At 35.5% G+C, this 22,772-nt stretch overlaps 1 protein-coding gene across 1 annotated transcript; it reads right to left on the bottom strand.

Moving 5' to 3' along the window:
* Positions 1–434: 434 nt before the first annotated feature.
* DIPK2A (divergent protein kinase domain 2A) lies at positions 435–21,906 on the bottom strand. The gene is made up of 3 exons (XM_081328712.1): positions 21,097–21,906; positions 5,030–5,333; positions 435–4,230 (listed from the first exon to the last, which is right to left on the bottom strand). Exons 1-3 carry the CDS (start codon positions 21,748–21,750, stop codon positions 3,899–3,901), a joined length of 1,290 nt encoding a protein of 429 aa, XP_081184838.1. The 5' UTR covers positions 21,751–21,906; the 3' UTR covers positions 435–3,898.
* Positions 21,907–22,772: the final 866 nt, after the last annotated feature.

The raw sequence follows: 22,772 nt of genomic DNA on the forward strand, positions 1-22,772 counted from the left end.
TTAACCTTGGAAAATCAGAGATTATTTTTATAGTTCCTAGTTATATAACTTTCTAGATAGTGCTGAATTTCATGTCCTAGTATTCTTCAGTGATTAAGTAACTTAAGGTTACTGGGACTTTTGTTCAGTAATTTATAGGGACTACAGTTTCTCATCCCTGTAATTTTTTCCAGAAAGTATTAATCAAGGAATCTCTTCTTTTTTTTAGTACATATTATTGGTTCATAAGAACAAGCATAATCTAACTTTTCAAACAAGTTTATTTTCAGATCTTTGCACAGTAGTATGCTAAAATGTTCCTTCTGTTGTGCCAGTGCTCAGCCCACATTCAATTATGGTTTTGGCTTTGATGCATTTTTGTGGATGTGTGTATAAAAGTAAAAGGTTAGGCCATGTAACACAGCAATTATGGACAAATGTTTCCCTTTTAGAAAGGTGGAAAGTAACTCTTAACCAGTAAGCAAGGCGTAGCAATTTATTGATCTGACTTCCAGAAAAGTGGTTCAATGTAAAAAAAAAAGAAAGAAAGAAAAGTTCAGATTTGGAGAAGCCAAGATTTTTGTTTTTAATGAGATTTAATATACCAAAAATATTTTTAAAAACATGGAATTGATCTACTTTTTGAGAATACCATGGTAGTTTCACAAAAGTTATCTTTGTACAAACAGATCTGAAATAATATCAGAAACTCCAAAATCACTATTAAATGTATCTACCTGAAATTATAGAAAATTAGTATAGATCCGAAACACAGGACAGCTAAAATACTAGTTAACTTTTTTTCTGGAAGTACTGTATTTAGCTACAATGTATTTAGTTTACCAGCAATTGCTTTTTAGCAGAAGATGCAGAAACTGAAATAAATTATTGGTTTTTGCTCTGTCATCTCTCTGCATGAGGAAATCCATTTCAACAGTTACTTTCACTTCTCAATAATCCTCACTTTTTGTTATGCATATTCTAGAACAGATAGTTTAACATGCAAGTGGCCTTACAACCATCAACTGTATGGCTAGTTTGTTGAGCCAATTTGTTTTCTACAGTTACGTTCATATCCCAAAACTTTCCAAATCTATGAAGTATACCTTCCTCTGGTTAGCTCCCCAAAAGAAGACAGAAGCATATACATTTCATGTTTCACTCATTCAGAGTGTCATATAAAAGCGACAGCTGTATCAGGAAAATTCTAATCCTAACTTCTTTATGAGTGTAATAAGGTCGAAATTCAATCCATAAATCCTAAATGTTTCTTGGCAATATTAAGGTAAAAAACTATCCTATTTCTTATTAGCATTTCCTACTATACAAAGCATATAAAAGTATCTTAGTAATGTTTTTAACTACTTTTAAAAGAAATGTTTTGCCCAAATCTGGGGATTTTAGTCCTGATACTACTTTCCACAAATGAGTTCTATCCTTTTCAAAAGCACTTATATTTGTTGCCATTCTTGGTGGAGTAACAACCCTCTTCAGTATTAAAATGAACCACTAGTGCATTACATTTAAGCAAGGCCAAGAAAAAAAAATTAAGTATTTTTTATTATTCAAGAGAAATTGTAGAAACAACCTTAATATAAAGGCACAAGAAACAGTTTTGATAACCAAATTAAACAGTTACAGTACAAAAGACAATTTTTATGCACATATAAACCCCAAACATCTCATTCAAAAATATTTCACCATTATTTATGGGCAATGATTAAAAATATAAATTGTCCCTGTACAATAAATACTTGATAGGTGCAAATTGAATAAAACTTATTGCTTTCCACATAGGTGTTTTCCCTGTAGACTGAAAATTATGGACTCCTTTTATCATCAGAATCCTGCTTATCAGCACAGTATTTTAAGATGAATTTCAACCTTAAACTCCCAGGAAACATTGGCAGCTGAACCAATTCAGTAGCTGATAGTGTTGTTGTTTAAAGCCTACAGCAACAATGGTTCTTATCCATTAAGAAGTGTGGGTATTAAATTAAAATTACAATAAAGCAAGACTTTTTGTAGCAGGCTAGAGTTTAATCTCACATTTCAGTTTTGCTCAAGTGTGAACTATAACAACAGAAATACTATGAGAATAAATTGTAACAGAATCCAGAGAAAATTAGGCAAAACTACCTTTTTTAAATAAACAGGATATTATCCACTAAATTCTATAAATTATGTCCGTAGGATGCTAACATGCCTGATGTGCTCTGATTCAGGAATGTTAGAGATAAAAGAAACTGCCACAGTAAGAAATTTTCCCAGGAGAGAACTCAACAACTAAATGAAAGTAACAAACACTGTAGAGACACAATTTCCAAAGAAGCAATAGTATATGACTAAGCAAGCCAAACAGAAGAATAATAGGCCTTGCCATTTATTTTATATACCTTTGACATATTCTGCATGTTTTTAAGAGTTTGGAAATGGATTGGGCAGTTTTCAGCTCATTCCTACTGCTATATCCCACTTGTCCAAATACATTTTTCAGTACTGTACTTATTATCCTTAGTATACAATTTATTTTTATTCCACCTTAAAATAATTGTAGTCAATTAATTGTTGCTGTATTTAGGAGTCTTTGTCAGGATCAGAACTTCATCACTCCAATGAAGAGAACCTTTATAACAGTTGCTATAAATAAAGAAAATCATACCTTTTAAAAGTTAATTTTAGAAGTGATCCAATTTCTTCTTCAACTCCTGATCTGCGGGAACAATTTCAGGCAAATAGTAATCATCTGAGAAAAAATAACTGCAACTAAATAAAATGCATTGAAGCCCTCTACCATATAAATGAAGGGTGCTATTAGATAGTAAACCTCAAAATTTAAGTCCTGTAAACATTAGTTCCCATAATTAGCAGAATTGTGACTAATACAGAATAAATGCTAGCCTGCTAGGCATTTTCCCATTTCTATGTTGTTCCTAAGTTTTTAACTAGTAGTAGAATGATAACTGACTAAAATGTTGATCAGTAGGCTAGTGCCACTACAGTACATTATTTTAAGCAATTAGAGACTACACATAACCATTTTCTTTGGTTTATGATTACTATGGTAGCAAAATGTTTTTTTTAATTTTCTTTTATCTAGTGCTTCTTCAACACAAAAGATGTTTAGTTCTAGTCATGTTTAAAGTTGATCCATGGAAATCAGTCATTCTTTCTGTAGTCATGGCTGTTTTACACTATTTCTGTCCACTATTTCTGCTGGATCAATGTAAGCATGACAGGTTCAAACTGTTTGTCTTCATTGAAATAGTTTATATATTTCAATTCCCTGATGAACATATACGTTTATACACTGAAATGGAGTTTTCTATTTAACTAAGATGTGAAGAATTACCTGTAGTAGAAATATAAACAATTCCAACATAACTAGGTTAGGTTCACACAACATTTAAGACAGCTTTTACAAGCATATCTTTAATAAGGCATACAAACATATGAAACAAAAGGAATTCAACAGCAGAATTAAAGGAATCCTGTACTCAAAAAGCACACATAAAATGAAAATCTAGTAGTTACAAAAACAATCAAGGACACCTTGGATTATCAGCATCTACGCAAATGCCTCTTTTGTAAGTTGTATAAGAGCAGGATAATGACATCAGAAATAAAAGCCTTTAAAACAGGCCCATATAACTTGACTTTCCAAGGAAGTGTAGCATTCTCACAAAACAGTGAAATCTGATTGAGAAAGTGAATTCAATTATATTTTCAGTCTTCCTCTGTCAGTTAAAAGTAGTTCAAGTTGTAGTAGGATATGTAACTTTTGTCAACCTTCCTGTAGCAACAGTGTTATGCAATTTATTTTCTCATTTGGGTTGCTCTTGTTTCAGGTTCAGAACTCACTAGTCCATGTCTCCTTGCCCCAGCACGATATAGTTTCTGACTGTCCACCCACTATGAACTATCTCACATTATTACTTAATCGTCCAAGATATTCACGTAATTCTTTTGCAGCCTGGAATCTACCATATCGCTTCTTTGGATTGGCACACTCATCCAGCAAGGCCTCAAGTCGACCATCTTTGGCAATATCAGTTGGAGGATCATGAAGAAGTCCTCCAGAAGTGCCATGCCAGGTGGCATGTCTTGATAAAAGGTTCTGACAAATAGCATAGTAATTGTGATCCACAGTGACCCGAGTGCACAAAATCTCCTTTGAGAAAGAAAGACAAGCTTCCTTATCACAGTCATCAAATTTGCTTTCATACCATACATCCCAGTTTTCAGGTTTATCTGTGAAATGCATAAAAAACACAATAGTAAATAACAGTATTATAACAAAACAGTCACAGGATGATGCATCTTATCATGACACTTTTATTTAAAGTACATAATTACAAACAACATTTAAAGCTGCTTTAACATGTTTACTATCAGATTGAAAAAAGGCACAAACGATTTTAAGGATGTTTGGGATAATCATATCAGTTTAAAGAAAAGGAAAGTAAATATAAAGTCTACAAGGAGAACAATGTTATTTTTTTTACTAAACTAAGTACTATAATTTCTATGAAGTTTAAGAAAAAAACCTCTATGGCAGAGTAATTATCACTACCCAATAATCACTGTACATAGGCAAGTCAGAACATACATTGGGGTGCCACTCAAAATATAATGGTTTGGGATCTACCAATCTAAAGCTTATCCTAATTTGTGATACTCTAGAGATTTTTTTTGTCATCTTATTGCCAGACAAGTGATTGCTAAGAAGCAAGTAGCAGAGCTACACACATTGATTGGTATGTCCACAGTACATCTTCATATATATTTTTTTACTCTGGTTACTTCCAAGGACTGAACCATTTATTACATATTTCATAACAGCAAAAATCCTTAGTTTATGATTGTTAAGTAACCCCTGTATAATAATGAGAAATTCAAGTTATTTTAAAATAAATGCAAAAATAAAAATAATGATTATTTAAAAATCTGTTGCTGTCAGATTCACCAATCATTTTTAGCTAAGGGAAGAAAAATCAAAGCATAGCTTAAATTGTTAAAAAGCCACTGAATAAAATAGAAGCCCACTTACTTTGTTTGATTAACTTTTTATCTGCCACCAAAACATTTTCAGCATCCACAATTATGACTTTTCCATCTTTAGGACCTACTGCAAAGTTGTCAAAGCTGACATCAAGGAGGTAGAGTGCAAATTCAAAGCCATTGTTTGTCAGTTGTTCTGCTATTTCCATTAATTGCCATGCCAGGTCCACTCGTTTTTCCCAAGGGGCGCTGTAGTAACTCCATAGTTCTTCTCCCACATAGTTCACAGCTACCATTCTTCCACATGCTCCAAGGTATTTTGCAAATGGCCATCCTTCATCAGAGGGAAAACTCTGTAATCAGAAGAACCAATTATTAAGGCTGAATACTAAAAGCATTTTCACACAGCATTTTGTATAAAATCTCCATTTATTTTGTTTACAATTGAAGCTTGAAATGTGTTTTTATTGTATTTCAGTGTTATTAGCTTTCAGAATGGGAAGAATTATAAAATGTATTCTCATAATCTCATAATTCTTCATCTGTCCATGTTTGTTAACTCAATTAAAAATCACCTATCTACTCTAATACTTCAATATCTCTAATTTTACTACTATATTTTAAGTTCCAGCAATTTAGCACAGTAAAACTATGAACTTTACGTCTGGATCACAATACGAGTTTCTTAACTTTATTCCTCTTCAGTGAAACACAAGTTCTCATAACACACTAAGCTGCCTATAAATATCCTAAATAAATATTTATTTCCAGCAGGGCTTTGACAAAACTGCCAATCAACATTCATAGTATTGCTGTCTCATTAAACCTAACAGATAAATTAAATTACATTTGGCCCCAGACTTCCAGAAAAGTCTGGATTAATACACAGGTTTATTAAAATAACTAAGCACATGAAAAAGCTACATGTACCATATCCAATCTCAATAAATAACTTGAAAAATGAAACTGCCAGAAAATACAGTATTTCATTTTTTTTTCTAAAGCTTACAGAGAAATAAAACAAAAATCCCGCTGAGGAACTGTCCGACTAATTTAAACTTTCCACTTCTTCCATAATTATATTCTTTTTTATTATTAAAAAGTTTTACAGATACATTATAAACATAAGACCCACCCCTCCCCCACCCCCACCCAATTTCCCCTCCCTCCCCCTCCCCCCCCGACTTCCCAGAGCGTAATACAGGGTATTAACCCTAACAATCTTAAACTATAATATGCTAACTTACTATAACACTTTAAATCCTGTCGAACCTTAACTCTCCTTAAAAGTAACAAAATAATAATAAATCTTAAAAATCTAATACTTATTCAAATGCTAAATGAAACTTTTTGGTCCCATATTTATTCTGAATATAATCAATCCATCTTCTCCATTCCAAGATACATCTTTGTTCGGAATGGTCTTTCAAATATGCTGAATTTTTTGCCATTTCTGCCAGGTTCGAAACTTTTAAAGTCCATTCTTCTATAGTAGGCAAATCCTCCTTCTTCCAATATTGCACTACCAAAATCTTGTTGCCGTTATTAAATACAACATCAATTTAGTTTCTATAGCAGTACAGTCTATAGTAATACCCAGCAAAAATAATTGTGGAGAAAACTTTTATCTTTTTCTTAAATATCTTCTGCATATTCCACCAAATTTTAATCCAAAAAGCTTTAACTTTTTTACAAGTCCACCATATATGATAATAAGTTGCATCATCACAACCACACCTCCAGCATTTAGGCTGATAATTTGAATACATACATGCCAATTTCTTAGGATCTAAATGCCATCTATAAAACATCTTATAAAAATTCTCTCTTAAATTTTGTGCCTGTGTAAATTTTACCTTTCTGACCCAGATTGTTTCCCAAGTATCCATCGTTATTGGTTCTTGAATATTCTGGGCCCATTTTATCACACAATCTTTAACAAGTTCTGTTTCTGAATCTATTTCTATCAATGCATTATATATCCTTCTTATATGTGCAGGACTTTGATCTTTAATTTGTTTAACCAAATTTTCATCTACTATGGAAATACCAATTTTCTGATCCTGTTTCCATCTAGCTTGTAACTGCCCATACTGAAACCAAGTTTGTACTATCTTTTCTTCTTTTAAAATATTAAATGGCTTTAATTGCCAGACATTTCTTTCCAATCTAAGAATTTCTTTATATGTAATCACATCATGCTTAAATCCCACATTTATATTTTCTGTCGCATGTTTAGGTATTGCCCAAATTGGAATTTTAACATTCAACTTATAACTATATTTTTTCCAAACTCGCAACAGGGCATATCTTAATATACTGTATGTGTCTTAAAAACATTATCCACTTTTTTGTCATACAATAAATAAGCATGCCAACCATATAACAAATCATATCCTTCAATATTCAGTAATCTCCCTTGTGTTAAATTAAACTAATTACTAATTGATGATAATGCCGCAGCCTCATAGTATAATTTAAAATTGGGCATTTTAAGACCACCTCTTTCACGTACATCTTGCATTATCTTAAGTTTAACTCTCGGTCTCTTCCCTGCCCAAACAAATTTATTAATACCTCTCTGCCATTCCTCCAAATTTGAGTCTTTTTTAAGTATAGGTATCATTTGAAACAAGAATAATTTCACAGCTGCAATTCTTCCCAATAAGGACAATTGTAATTTTTTCCAACTATCTAATTCTTTTTGTATTTTTGACCATAACAATTCATAATTATTTTTATATAATTTCGCATTTGAAGCTGAAAGATATACAGGGAGTGCAGAATTATTAGGCAAGTTGTATTTTTGAGGATTAATTTTATTATTGAACAACAACCATGTTCTCAATGAACCCAAAAAACTCATTAATATCAAAGCTGAATATTTTTGGAAGTAGTTTTTAGTTTGTTTTTAGTTATAGCTATTTTAGGGGGATATCTGTGTGTGCAGGTGACTATTACTGTGCATAATTATTAGGCAACTTAACAAAAAACAAATATATACCCATTTCAATTATTTATTTTTACCAGTGAAACCAATATAACATCTCAACATTCACAAATATACATTTCTGACATTCAAAAACATAACAAAAACAAATCAGTGACCAATATAGCCACCTTTCTTTGCAAGGACACTCAAAAGCCTGCCATCCATGGATTCTGTCAGTGTTTTGATCTGTTCACCATCAACATTGCGTGCAGCAGCAACCACAGCCTCCCAGACACTGTTCAGAGAGGTGTACTGTTTTCCCTCCTTGTAAATCTCACATTTGATGATGGACCACAGGTTCTCAATGGGGTTCAGATCAGGTGAACAAGGAGGCCATGTCATTAGATTTCCTTCTTTTATACCCTTTCTTGCCAGCCACGCTGTGGAGTACTTGGACGCGTGTGATGGAGCATTGTCCTGCATGAAAATCATGTTTTTCTTGAAGGATGCAGACTTCTTCCTGTACCACTGCTTGAAGAAGGTGTCTTCCAGAAACTGGCAGTAGGACTGGGAGTTGAGCTTGACTCCATCCTCAACCCGAAAAGGGCACACAAGCTCATCTTTGATGATACCAGCCCAAACCAGTACTCCACCTCCACCTTGCTGGCGTCTGAGTCAGACTGGAGCTCTCTGCCCTTTACCAATCCAGCCACGGGCCCATCCATCTGGCCCATCAAGACTCACTCTCATTTCATCAGTCCATAAAACCTTAGAAAAATCAGTCTTGAGATATTTCTTGGCCCAGTCTTGACGTTTCAGCTTGTGTGTCTTGTTCAGTGGTGGTCGTCTTTCAGCCTTTCTTACCTTGGCCATGTCTCTGAGTATTGCACACCTTGTGCTTTTGGGCACTCCAGTGATGTTGCAGCTCTGAAATATGGCCAAACTGGTGGCAAGTGGCATCTTGGCAGCTGCACGCTTGACTTTTCTCAGTTCATGGGCAGTTATTTTGCGCCTTGGTTTCTCCACACGCTTCTTGCGACCCTGTTGACTATTTTGAATGAAACGCTTGATTGTTCGATGATCACGCTTCAGAAGCTTTGCAATTTTAAGAGTGCTGCATCCCTCTGCAAGATATCTCACTATTTTTGACTTTTCTGAGCCTGTCAAGTCCTTCTTTTGACCCATTTTGCCAAAGGAAAGGAAGTTGCCTAATAATTATGCACACCTGATACAGGGTGTTGATGTCATTAGACCACACCCCTTCTCATTACAGAGATGCACATCACCTAATATGCTTAATTGGTAGTAGGCTTTCGAGCCTATACAGCTTGGAGTAAGACAACATGCATAAAGAGGATGATGTGGTCAAAGTACTCATTTGCCTAATAATTCTGCACTCCCTGTACCCCCAAGTATTTGATCTTCTTAACTATTTCAAATCCCGTTAGTTTTCCTAAAACTTCCTTTTGTTCTTTGGTCATATTTTTAACCAATATTTTAGTTTTTTGCCTATTTACCTTAAATCCAGAAACTTGTCCGTATTGTAAAATTATTTCCATTAAATCTGTAACCGATTGAGTTGGTTGACTTAATGTAATTACCAAGTCATCCGCAAACACTTTCAATCTATAATCTTGATCTTTAATTTTAATTCCCTTTATTTTCTCTGAATCACGTATCTTGATCAACAATATTTACAATGTTAAAACAAATAATAATGGCGACAGCGGACCTTTTTCAATTTTACAAGCTTCTGTTAAACTACCATTAATTATTATTTGAGCTGTTTGTTTTTGATATATTACCCTAATAGATTGTAAAAACTTATCACCAAACTCCATCTTCTCCAAAACTTTGAATAAAAATCACCAATTCAATTGATCAAAGGCCTTTTCGGCATCCAAAAAAATCAGCGCTGCGGGGACTCGATTATTTCTTTCCAAAAATTCTAATAAATTTACAATATGTTTCACATTATTTTTCATTTGTCTACCACTTATAAATCCTGTTTGATCACTATGAATCATTTGCTGCATAACCTTCATTAATCTATTTGCTAAAATCTTTGCAAATATTTTATAATCATTATTTAAAAGCGATATAGGCCTATAATTTTTAAGTTGGAAAAGATCTTGATCTTCCTTCGGAATCAAAGTTATAAATGCTGTTTTCCACGATGGAGGCACTTCTCCTCCAAACTGAATTGTTCTAAATAATTCTTTTAAAGGCTCCACCATTTCTGATTGTAAATTTTTATAATAAATAGCTGATAAGCCATCTGTACCGGGTGCCTCACCCACTTTTAATTGTTTAATTGCTAAAATAATTTATTCAGCAGTTATCAATTGATTCATCCCTTCCCGTTGCTCTTGTGTAAGTATTGGGATATTCACATCCTGTAAGTAACTATCCATATCTAAACCTTGCTTTATATCCCTAGCATATAATTTAGAATAAAATTCAACAAAAGCTTTTTAATAAGAACCTGCTTTCAATACATTAGAATAAAAATCACGTGCCTTCAGGACTGTATTAAGACGATATCTTACTCCAGCATAATTCACCACAATCCCCATTGGTATCTCCCATCTGAACTGAAGCTGTTGTTTTTTTAATTCATCTGCCAGAAAAACAAAATCTTTCCTTTTTCTCAAAATTCTTGGGGGAATCTCTTTCAGAATCAAAACCTCTTGATTAGCCACTTTAAATCTATTATTGTAAAAAGCTTGAATGATCTCATTTCTGATCTTTCTCTTTGTAAAATACACAACCACATCTCTTGGCAGTTTCCTTTGCCTAGCAATCCAAGAATTAACACGGAATACTTTATCTCCACAAAAAAATCTTCCGGTTGAATTCCCAAAATAGGCACCAGAGCATCCACCAACATCTCCTCCAGAATTTCCTGTGGATTCTCTTTTAAACCTCTTATCCTCAGGGCAAACTCCATGTCTCTATATTGTATCATCACCACTTCATCATCAATTTTTTCCATTTTATTCTCCACACATTTTAGCTTCCAGCATCAGATTATTTTGTTTCACTTCTTCCACACGTTCATCCAGACTCTCAATACAACCTGAGAGCCCCTGAAATGCCATCAAAATATCCTCCCTTATTTCCTTATTTTTTTCTTCAATAAGTTCTGCCACCTGCTCAGATATTTTTTCAGACTGGAGTTTTAAAGCATCTTTTAAAGCATCTTGTAAGTCTTTTAAAGTCAGTGCAGGTGCAACAGCTGCGGCAAGTAACATCAAAGATTGAATTCCAGATTGCTGAACAGGCAATGCCCCCAGACTTTTATAAACAGGAATTCTAGGCGGTTTGGAAGCCATTTTAATGCCTAATTAACTTTCGTTGCACACTTTCACTTTTCCACCCCACTTGCTATTGTAGTTTAACTGTTAAATATCCCAGTCTTATAATCACTTTTAAACAGCTTCAAACTTTAACAAAATCTTAAAGTTCTGAGAATGCACTTTGCATATTCCTCCTCAATATCCAAACAATCACTTTCACTTTGAGGGGAAAAAAAACACCAGCCAGATGCTTTCAATTCTTGTTACAAAGAATCACTCAGGTGCCATCTTCCCTTTCTTTTTTAAAACGATCGTTGAAACAGGAAAAAAGTTGAAGTTCCAGAGTTAAAGTCTTATACTTGCTGTTTATATTGCTCCCGCATCCGCTCCGCCTGCATCAATTACTCAAGATAACAAACAAATCCAGCAGGAGTGGATTCAGCGTCTTGTTCTGCTTAAAGGCAGAAAAGTCCTCCGATCCAGAGTATTTTCCAGGCTTCGGGGGAGCTCTCACCCTTCAAGCCCCAGAATAAACATTCTGGGGCTCTAGGGGAAGGGTTTTTAAGCTGCAGAAGAGCTAATCGTCGGCTGCTCCGCGGCTCTAATGAAATCAGAAGGCTGGCGGTAGATCCCGACCGTCCACGCCGCTGAAGCGCCACCCGGAAGTCCTCTATATTATATTCTTTTAAGCTTGATTCCCCAGGTTCTCTCATAGAGTCAGGAAGTCCCTAAATTATTGGCACTGCTTTTCTTTTTCAGATATTATTGTGACTTTTAAATTATAGTTACCTAGGTGAATCTTTATTCCAGGATTGATTTCATTTATGTGACTGAGTATTGTAATATAGTATTATATAATGATCTACCTGTCAATTTACAACTAATCCAATATCTGTATAATGCAATATAATTTAGATGTTTATAGGCTATTTTTAAGAATAAGACAATTTTGAAACAATGTTGAATCATTAAGAACTGACAATAAAAATATTAAGGGAAGTAAAATACTAAAAGCCAATTACAGCTAAAGCCAATTCATACAAATAAATTTTTGGTTTCACAGCCCAATAAGAATAATTTATAAAAGCACACAGAAAACAAATATTCAGAACTTTCCTGAATTATCCTGAAAGGTAAGGTGTTTCATACATGACAGGAGGTCTAAAGCCATCAAAGGAACTATTATGAAATAGCTGCAACTGTTTTAGGGTTAACTGTGAAAGAATATAAAGTACAATTACTTGTAAATTAGACTGTATCAGATAGATGCAATTACCAGCAGATAATACATATACCTGGCACTTTGCATTCAATACAGCAAATCACAGCAATAAACAGATCCAAAGAGCAGTTTGCCGGAATAGAACTAGGGACTGCCATAATTAAAATTAAGAACAACTATCCAAGAATATTCAGGGTCTTCAGTAATTACATACTACGTTCCCAAACTTTTATAAATAGCAATATAAACAATCATGCATCACCACAGAGAGACATGGACATTCGATTTTACTTCTGAATATGAATAGAATTCCAAGAAGCAAATAAAATAACTATAATTAACAGATACTAATGGACTGCAGACAATTCAATCATAAACCTTGAGGCTGAAATAGAAAATGAAATTTCTCTTTTAGTGTTTATCAACTTTGGCAACTTGAAGAGTTCAGCTCTCAGAATTGCCCATGCTGACTGCAGATTCTGGGAGCTGAAATCCACACATGTTCAAGTTGTCAAGGTTGAAAAACATTGTTCTGATAAAACAGCCTGGCTAGGTGGCAACATTCAGTCTGCCTTGGCTGATCTCAAAATATTCAGCAGGGTCAGATCAGTTAATGTTTTTATGGGAGACCACCAGGAATATAAGGTATGGAAAGTTAAAAGTTATTCCAGATTTAAGCAGTGGCAAACAATTTTTATATTGATTGAAGCAATTATATTGTATGTTAAATGCAAAACATACCACATCCCCATAATTGGGACACTCCAGGAAATCTGGAGGGTTAATTTGTCTATTGGGCCATAATGACCTGGCTGTTCCAAGGTGGGCTGGCAATCTTTTAAAAGTAATCTTCTAAAAAGAAAGATTCTATTCCATTAAACAAGCCACACCTGGAATAGCAATCTACTGGAGAAACCGGGCATGCCAGAATTCTTCCAGCATACTGTGTTTTGTATATTGCTAACATTAAGTCATCAGTACAATCGTGTCAAGCTGTACTAAGGGGAAATCATACATTAATGGACTAATAGCCACAAGGAGCAGGAATTTAATAGTTCAGTTCTTACGTAAGAATTGCATATCTCACTTTCTCATCCCTATTTTAACTTAAATGTTCTATTCAGCACAAGAAAGAATGATAGAAATAAGTGTTGCTGAAATATTTTCTACTGATAGATTGCTTCTATTATTTTACTATATAGTGAGAAGGTAGTATCCTTTCCAACAAATAACAACATATATGCATTTAAACTTTGAGAAGCTCAATGTTTCCTTTTCACTAGTAAATTCTAATCTATTTGCCATTAACAGCAAATACAGTATGTGGCAAGCAGACACAGACACTCACAAAACTGATGAGGAAAAAAATAGTACTACTAGTATTTCTAGTGCAACAATATATCACAAATGAAGAAAAGAATTACCAAAGTTTAATTGGTATATGGCAGATACACTAAAAACATTATGCACTAGTATTTGTGAATTAATGTTCTAAGTGGCATCTATTTATATATGGTCTAATTTCAGATTTGAATTTAGGACATAGGAGATGCAGACAAAAAGCAAAGTATTTACACCATTGAGATTGCACATTAATAAATGATGTCAGATGATGCCACACTATGCACACACATTGCTCAGCACACAAATTCCAGTCCCAGTTACTGTCCTTAAGCAGATACCTGTAAATGCTCTTCAGTTTAAAATGAAAAAAAAATCCAATTTTCTGCTTGCTGTTCAAAATCAAGGTTAAATAAATCCATTGAAGTTGTAAAGATCTTATTCTTATATATTACACTGGTTTTATAACTTATAATGCATATACTCGTAGTTCACATCTTCCAGATCTATGTTGCATTCTTGAGAAATAAATCTACAGAGACATTTAATAGGTGGCACTCATAAAAATGATATAAATGTGCATAAATACCAGCTGAGCCAGTTTTGTGAGGTGATCAAGGCCCTAGGATAGAAACTGGAAGACTGTAAGTTCTAGTCCTGCCTTAGGCATAAGGCAGGTGATCTTGAATCACTCACTCTTTTTCAGTCCTAGGAAGGAAGCAATGGTAGTCCTTGACTTACAACCATTTGTTTAGTGTTCGACAATGGCACTGAAAAAAGTGACTTATGACTGTTTTTCACATAATCATTGCAGCATCTTCATTTTCACATGATCAAAATTTTGGGTATTTGGCAACTAGCAATAGGGACGCGGTGGCTCAGTGGGTTAGGACGCTGAGCTTGTCGATCAGAAGGTCGGCAGTTTGGCGGGTCAAATCCCGAGTGACGCGTAACAGAGTGAGCGCCTGTTACTCGTCCCAGCTTCTGCCAACCTAGCAGTTCGAAAGCACATAAAAATGCAAGTAGAAAAATAGGCACCACTACGGTGGGAAGGTAACAGCGTTCCGTGCGCCTTTGGCGTCTAGTCATGCTGGCCACATGACCACGGAGACGTCCTTGGACAAGCGCTGGCTCTTCGGCTTTGAAATGGAGATGAGCACCAGCCCCTAGAGTTGGAAATGACTAGCACGCATGTGCAGGGGAACCTTTACCTTTACCTTAATCTACTATTAATATTCTTATAGTCTGATCATAGTTGTATTATCAAACCTACATCAGATTTTTTTAAACCAGCTTAAAACAGAAACTCATAGGAACTATTGCAGTAACCTGGTGTAGATTACAGAGGATTCCTTAAAGGAAATTGAGTAGGTAAATTAACAAAAATTAAGTTAATGAATGAATTAAAAGAATTTGATGTGTTAGTAGGGTTGAATATTAACAAACAGTTGTCAAAAATGTCAATGAAAATGAAAATACAAGAATTGATGAATAAAATGAATTTTAAGATTGAGAAGATAAAATACTTGGGTATCATTATGACAAATATGAACTTGTATATTATTTTAAAGTACTTGTGTAAATCCAGTGAAAGCCAGCAAGATTCAGTAATTACTTCCCGTAAGCTTCATGGTGAGCATACATCTTTGCTGACTTTTACTGGATAGCAAGACAGCTTTTGTGAGAGAAATCACCATTGGATGCTGAATCCAAGATAGTGTAATCTCTCCAGATTCAGAACAAGGAGTGATTGTTGAGATTATCCTCATGACTCTGGATAGTTACTCCTTCTGCATAAACTGAGGAAACTGCCATTTTTATTGTCAACCTATGAGTGAAGCTGCTGGGAGTCAGGATTACATCAAGCAAAAACTCAATGGACCCTTTTCTCTCTCTCTCTCTCTCTCTCTCTCTCTCTCTCTCTCTCTCTCTGTGTGTGTGTGTGTTTGTGTGTGTGTGTGTGTGTGTGTGTGTGTGTGTGTGTGTGTGTATGAGAGATTAAGACCCTTCAGACCAAGAAGGTCTGACTGTATATATTGTGTCACCTTCTGTGTTCTTAAAAGGGTGTAATTTTTTAAAAAAAACAACAGTTTAAAAACATGATTTTTTTAGTATGCAGCAAACTTATGCTTAGCATATAGATATTGAAAAGTTAATAATTTTCTCATAGGAAAATGGAGATTGTTTTGGGTTTTTTTTAATGTTAAGGAAACTTTGAAGGCTGGATATTAAAGCGAGGAAATAATGAAAATGAAACAGAAATCTTTAGTGCAAACTTTTAAATACCTTTACCTCTCAATCACATTTCTTTAGAGATAATGATAAGCTACTAAACTTGAAGAAAGTTACTTCTCGTCTTCCTTTTCCCCCCCTTTTTCACACTTCCTTTTTTCCTTTATTTTTTCTGTTTGTATTTTTGTATTCTGTAATTGATTTTTCTTCTTTTCATTTATAATTCTTAATAAAAATATTTTTAAAAAATAATTATGTAAGGGCATGGAATGAAATTAAAAAAAATAAGATAGGAGAAACTAAGTTGTCTTTGCTGGGAAGAATTAAAATTAGTGTATTGCCTAGAATGTGTTTGTTTGTTTCATACAATAGCTGTTTTTAACAACTGATGTATTATTTAAGTAGTGGCAGGAAGAAAACACAAGAGTTAAATACAAGGTGTTACAATATGAGAAGGGAAGTATTGGGTTTACCCGATTTGGATTTGTATTTATCAACTTGTTATTTGACTTAGATAAAGGAGTAGATACTGTGAGAAATAAAAGACTTTTGAAGTTAGAAGTTTGGGTGGCATGGATGCCTATAGTACAATACAGTTAAGGTTAATGTAAATTTTAAAAAATCAATAAATCTGACATGAAATATTAATATAAAAAGATATAACCCAAGTTATATTAAAAACACCTTTCTGAGTCTCAGAACAAGCAGCATTTTACTGACAAGAAATAATAAGCAAATGCAAATGGCTAAAATATCCTAAGAAACTAGAATTTTGTCAAGGGGAATATAAGATAAAAACAACAGAAGAACTGGCTGCAGACTGATAAGATTGCCAATGTTTTTCTTATGTATATTAAGATTTAAAGTAGATAAAAGAATTTATGGTTTGAATACTATAAGACTGAATTTGAAATAAAACTGTAGAAAAGATGACATATTGTTAAAACATATGAACTTTTATTGAAATTTGAAACAGAAGTAAAATAATATATAATAAAGTGGGCATGTGACCAACAAAAAGAACATTTTACCATGTTTGATGGACTTGTAAAAAAGCCAGAAAGTTTTTGATCCAATACATACCGGTACATTAATTCAGAGAATTTTAAAGATTAATATACTATTAAAGTAGGATTCTTTTTGGGGGGGATTAGTAAACAGTTGAGAAAATGTCATGTCATTTTATTCTATACACGATAACCAGAGTGAGATAATATATGCACAAAGATTCAAAGAATCAGTACTATCCACAATGAAGATGGAAATTACAGAAATGGCCAAGGTGACTTCTTTGATTAAAGCAGAAATACTTGTGTTTATTTCAGACAGGAAATCCCTTATAGATTTTTTTGTGTGGAAAAAAGTGAACTTGATTAATGGATTTAATCATTAAATATGATATATTATAGAAATATGAGTTATGCTGTAACAGAGCAAGAGATTAAATTTATAATTGTACATAGAACTGCTGTACAGAAAACCATAAACTACTGTGTAGTTTTTTTGCTTTTGCACTTTTAGCTCTTTGATTTTTTTCTTTTTCTTACTTTATTAGTTTCTATTATTGTATCTTCTTTGTGTTTTTAATAAAATTATATTTAAAAAAATCACTTGCAATTAAAAACAAGCTAATATACAAATTATATCATGCTTATTTCATTATAAGGATTCACCTCTTAAATTTGATAGAAATTTCAATTATTCTGGAGATTTCTGTCATATTCATTACTTTTGTTTGCAGTACTATACATTTCATACTAAGAAAAGTTACAATATATGTAGTATTAATTTATAATTCTGAAAAAATCTTCATTGAAATAACTTTGTGTATCTATTTTTTTCTTTTTAGTTGTGCACTTAAATAGCTGTTAAAATAATTTTAACAAAAGATGCAGATAAAAATTCATATAATGAGCACATGTAACTTTTTTGCATAATTCACCAGAATTTTAGACCAATGCTTGCAACTTTATATAACTGCAGTTTGTTCCATATATTCTTTCATTTTTAGCTGTAACGTGTTCCAAAAAATGTACTGAGTACTTATAAATTATAAATCTCTTTCACAGAACTATCAAGCAAATTTGTCCCATTAATTTGCAAAACATTTCTAAAAATTAATTTTTATCACTAAATATAAAGCAACGCTTTTTAAAGAAAACAAACCCATCTATTGTGAATTCATGCACAAATGTATAATTGTGCATTGCACAACCTGATTGGATTACTGAAACCTAAGTATATTATGAAGAATCAGTCAAAGATCCACTAAGAGTAGTATCCTACTTCCAATTATATTAACTTAGGATGCTTTATCAAGTAACAAAATCACAAACTGTTAGCCATTTATACAATTCTAAATTATTGTTTAGTTTTGACTCTGGGAGCAAATGCAGTCTACTGACATTTCTTCTTAAGTACCAATAAACTATTAAATCTTCATGTAACTGTATTATAGTATTTACTTTCAAAGTATTTCTTAAGATGAATTTGGCTAATGTCCAACTACTTGATTATAAGGTCTCTTTAACCCCTTAGTCAATATTCACAATGATAATGTATCATGATTACATAAGCTAACTGGATGAAGATACAAAAATGTGCATTTTGGATACATGTGGTATTATCCATCACTGGCCAGAAATATTCTGATTAAGGCACATTGCTAACATGAAAATGACATAGCAGTCCTGATACCTGGATTATAGGCAACTGTAATAATATAAACATATGTAACATACAAAAATAACAAATCCTCATGTATACTAAAGGATACATAAAATACTTACCTTGTTCTTTCAAATCAATTTTTTGTTAATGTGAAATCTTTTAGACTTTTTAAAAAGAAACATATTTAAATAAATTCCAGTAGAGGTTCTTAAGCAATGCAAAGGTTTAAATGGTAGAGTTATGGACAGATAATTATGTATCTATATTATATAGAGGTATCTTGAATGTATTTAAATCCCTTTTAACAAATTGTTTCAAAACAGGAAACAAGAAAAAATATTAGGTCTAACCTAACCAAGTTTTATGTTCTATATCCTCCAAAATAAACTCATGTACACTAACTCTGCCTTACTACCTCAGTTAATCAAACAATAAGCCTGTATTGTGAAGTATGTGTTAATTCTTTCAGCATCTAAAGTATTGTTTTTATGCAGAACCAACTTCTTTAATGATTCTTGCAAATTATTTCTGTTAATCTATTTACAATGATTATATTTTTAAAGATTAGATCATAACTGAATAGTTATCAAGCTTTTAATTCAAGAATTTTAACTATGCAGAACTTTTGCACATACAAAAGCATAAAAAGTTAATATGAAAGGGAATCTGCAAGAAAAGTCACAATAGAAGTCTTATCAGCTATGTTTGGGAGAGAAGAACACTTAAGTTAATGACATCCTTTAAAATAGTTAGAAATATACAGTTACATATCGTTACTAAGTGCTCAGCAGAGCACAAACTGTTTCAGTAGACCATTATGTTGTCAACCATCCCTTTTTTGTCAACCATTGCAGTAACTGAAAGTGACATAACCATTTATTTCACAAACATATTGCCTTTTATGAACTATTGTATGAAAGATGTATAAAATTGTACAATGAGAAAAATTTAATTATTGCATTATACTTATGCAGATATGTGCAAAATAAAACGTATTTTGTTCAATGACCACCTATATAATTCCAGTCTGTTTCTACCCTCCATATGTTAACTATTTCTGATGACATAGAACATATTCTTAACAAGTGAATAACTAAAATAATGAATACACTGTGTCAAATAAGTCATATTTCTAGATACTGCCATAATTTTTACTATTCTGTATAGCACTGTTCTGATAGCACTGTTCTGAAATGTAATTGGAATTACTGAATTTGATGCCTGGATACTTAATACTTAATGTCTAACAATCATGATTAACTGACTGAATGCTATGTTAACATTACTAAAACAGGAGAACACTTTTCATTTTTTTGGCTGTCCCCATAAGCTTATTACATGAAACAAGTTTCAAGCAATAATAATTGCTGGAAAGAAATGGAAATTTACCAAAAAGGAAGTTATAAACAAAGAGATATACCCAAGAAGATAAAGATATATTTCAATACATGGTAAATAATGAAAATACAATTATATCCAGATTATGCTGTAATGGAATCTCAGAGAAGGAATTATATTTTACCACTCTATAATACATACGTTTTCTTACTGACGTTGAAATAATATTGATTTAACTGATTATATTAGCATTCAATACACTATTTGGGACATATTGAGTCATTTAAATATTTTGGCTACATTGTCTGAAAACAAGTTGCTTAGTATATTCACAATCTACTGTTGTCTATTCTATTTTATGTTCTGAAAAAATATTAAAAGCCAGACACTCAATATCTCAATGCACAAATAACTAATGAATGCAAAACAGTTTCAGTTGTGATTTAAGGCTTTTGGGGGCATTTCTACATTCAAAAGAAATGCCATTTAATACCTGAATTCAAGGGGCACTTCAAATATGTAAAAAATGAGATCAATTTTCATTAAAACACCTGGCATATGAGGATTGTACCAATTCTAAACATACACATTTAAGAAGTCCTAAAATCAGCTCCTGCACAGCAATGAGTGTCAAATTTGCTATTCTATCCCAGGAGGAGGATGGCAAACAGAAAACCCATACTGTACTTTTAAAACCTTGAGGCACCCTACCAAATCTGAGAAGGCTTATACAAGCAATGGATGGGTAAGCCTTCAAGATATTAGAAGATACCGAAGATATACTGATACTGCTCCTACTATAGCTAAAATTGTTTCTGATCTTCGGAATTATGAGGCAGGGAAACTAGGGCTTCACCTACAGATGGAGGGAAAATCCCTAGGAGACCGCATGTTGGTCTGTCTCAAAACCAGGTTTACGCTGAACCTTTAAATCCCTACTCGGCCATCCTTTTGCGGTCGTTTTCACACAAGCATTAGCTGACGTGCAATTCAGCGACCTGGGAAGGCGACGGGAGGTGGGGGTACGCGAGGTCCCCGTCAGGGCCAAGGGGGAAGAAGACCCAGCAGCGGCGGCCCCTTACCTGAAGCACGAGAGGCTCCGGATTGAAGGCAAGCGTAATGAGCAGCTGCATGCGCTCCGACTCCTTCAGGTTGCGGAGGAGAAAACTGCCCGAGTCCTTGGTCTCGGCGTAGCGACGGACCAGGCGGTCGAGGAGACGCTGCGAGGGGCAGTGCACCAGGTCCGACCAACCTTCCACGACGTCGGGAGTTAGAAGTCGGACGTCGCCGTTGATGCTGGCGAACTCGGTGGCGTGCAGGGCCTGGAGCAAGTCGCAGCGTCCCCTGCCGGTGGCGCGCCGGCAGATCTTGGCATCGATGTCGGCGAGCTCCCGCGCGGAGCCCAAGCGCTTGAGCACGACCCGCCGGCTGCCTTCGCGGGGCTCCCCATACCGAGCGAAGTACACGTTCTTGACGTTGAGGAAGTCGAGGAGGCGCAGGCGGCCCCAGCTCTCCAGGCGCAGCTGCCCGTTCAGGAACTTGCGGCACCAGCTGGTGCCCCAGCAGGCCGGGCACTTGTTCAGCTGCAAGAAGCGCCGCTCGGCCAGCTCGTTGCGTTGCAGAGAGGCCAGCAACGAAGGCGAGTTGAGGGCCAGCGCCGCCGCCAGGATACCCAGCACCGCCAGCTTCACGTAGCGGTATAGCCGCCCCAACTTCAGCGACACCAGCCGGAGCATCGTCCGCCGCCGCCACCGACCGACCAACTGGCCGGCCGGCCGGACCAGCCGGCGGGGCAACCCCCTTGCTGGCACTGCCTCCTGTCCTTTCGCGCCCCGCGCTTCCCACGCTGCAGCGCCAGCGCCGATAAACTCTCCACCGCGAGACTCGCCTGATAAAAAGCAGCCAAGTTACGAAGGGGAGGGGGAGGGGAGGTGAAGGGGCGGCGCCGAGGCCGCCGCCGAGAGCCCGCCGGACAGGCCGCCCCGCCCCTTTCGAGGGGAGGAGCTCCGGCAATCACAGCTGCCACACTGGCGCTAAGGCGCGCGCCTCCGATCCGAATGGAGGCGCGTGGAGGGTTAGGCTCGGGTGAGGTTGCGGGCTGGCGGGGGAGGGAGGACGGCGGTTCTTTCCTTCCTATAACTCCGCACGGAAGGAGGAGAAGCAACTCATGTATTGTTCGCCGTATCGGGTTGAGAAAGGAGAGAATGGAAGGGAGGCGGAGCCGGAGAGGCTCTTAATAGTGGAGGGGGGGGAAGCATAAGAGGGTGTGGCTTTGCGCGAGCGCGCTCCGAACGGGACGGGGGAATGGTTTGTGGCGACCCTCATTATGTCTCCTGGGTCCCGCTGCATGACAATGTGGTGTCTCCTGACCGCTTTTCTTTCTTTTTCTTTTAATTCCCGGTCTGTTAAGAAGGCGGCGGAATGAGCCGGAATAGGGGAAATAAGCCGCGTCCGCCATGTTGCTTTTATTAGAATTGGAGGAGGTCAGGAGCGCTGGGGCTGGTGCTCCCCGCTGTTTTGACCTTTGGTTAATTGGCCGGGAGCAATACAGTTGAACATCTCCCCCATTAAAGCCGTGCGAATGGGAGAGCTGGCCGCAAGCGTCCTCGTACTTTTCCAGCTCACCTTTGCCCCTCTCAGCCTGCCGTTCCCTACCCTCAGACTGCTGAAACTCGCAGCTGACCAAAGCAGCTCTGGCTTTCCGCAGATATCAGTCGCGCTGCACTGAAGCGGGGAGCTGTTTTCACAAAAAAGAATT

Source organism: Vipera berus (assembly GCF_964194415.1).
Source record: "Vipera berus genome assembly, chromosome: 5".
NCBI classification, from domain to species: Eukaryota; Metazoa; Chordata; class Lepidosauria; order Squamata; family Viperidae; genus Vipera; species Vipera berus.

Coding starts and splice junctions, on each gene's coding strand:
- DIPK2A (XM_081328712.1), bottom strand. CDS start 21,750: ATGCTCCGGCTGGTGTCGCTGAAGTTGGGGCGGCTATACCGCTACGTG. Junction 5,334..21,096: donor CGGAGCCTCTCGTGCTTCAG/GTAAGGGGCCGC, acceptor TTCTGATTACAG/AGTTTTCCCTCTGATGAAGG. Junction 4,231..5,029: donor TAAAAAGTTAATCAAACAAA/GTAAGTGGGCTT, acceptor TGCATTTCACAG/ATAAACCTGAAAACTGGGAT.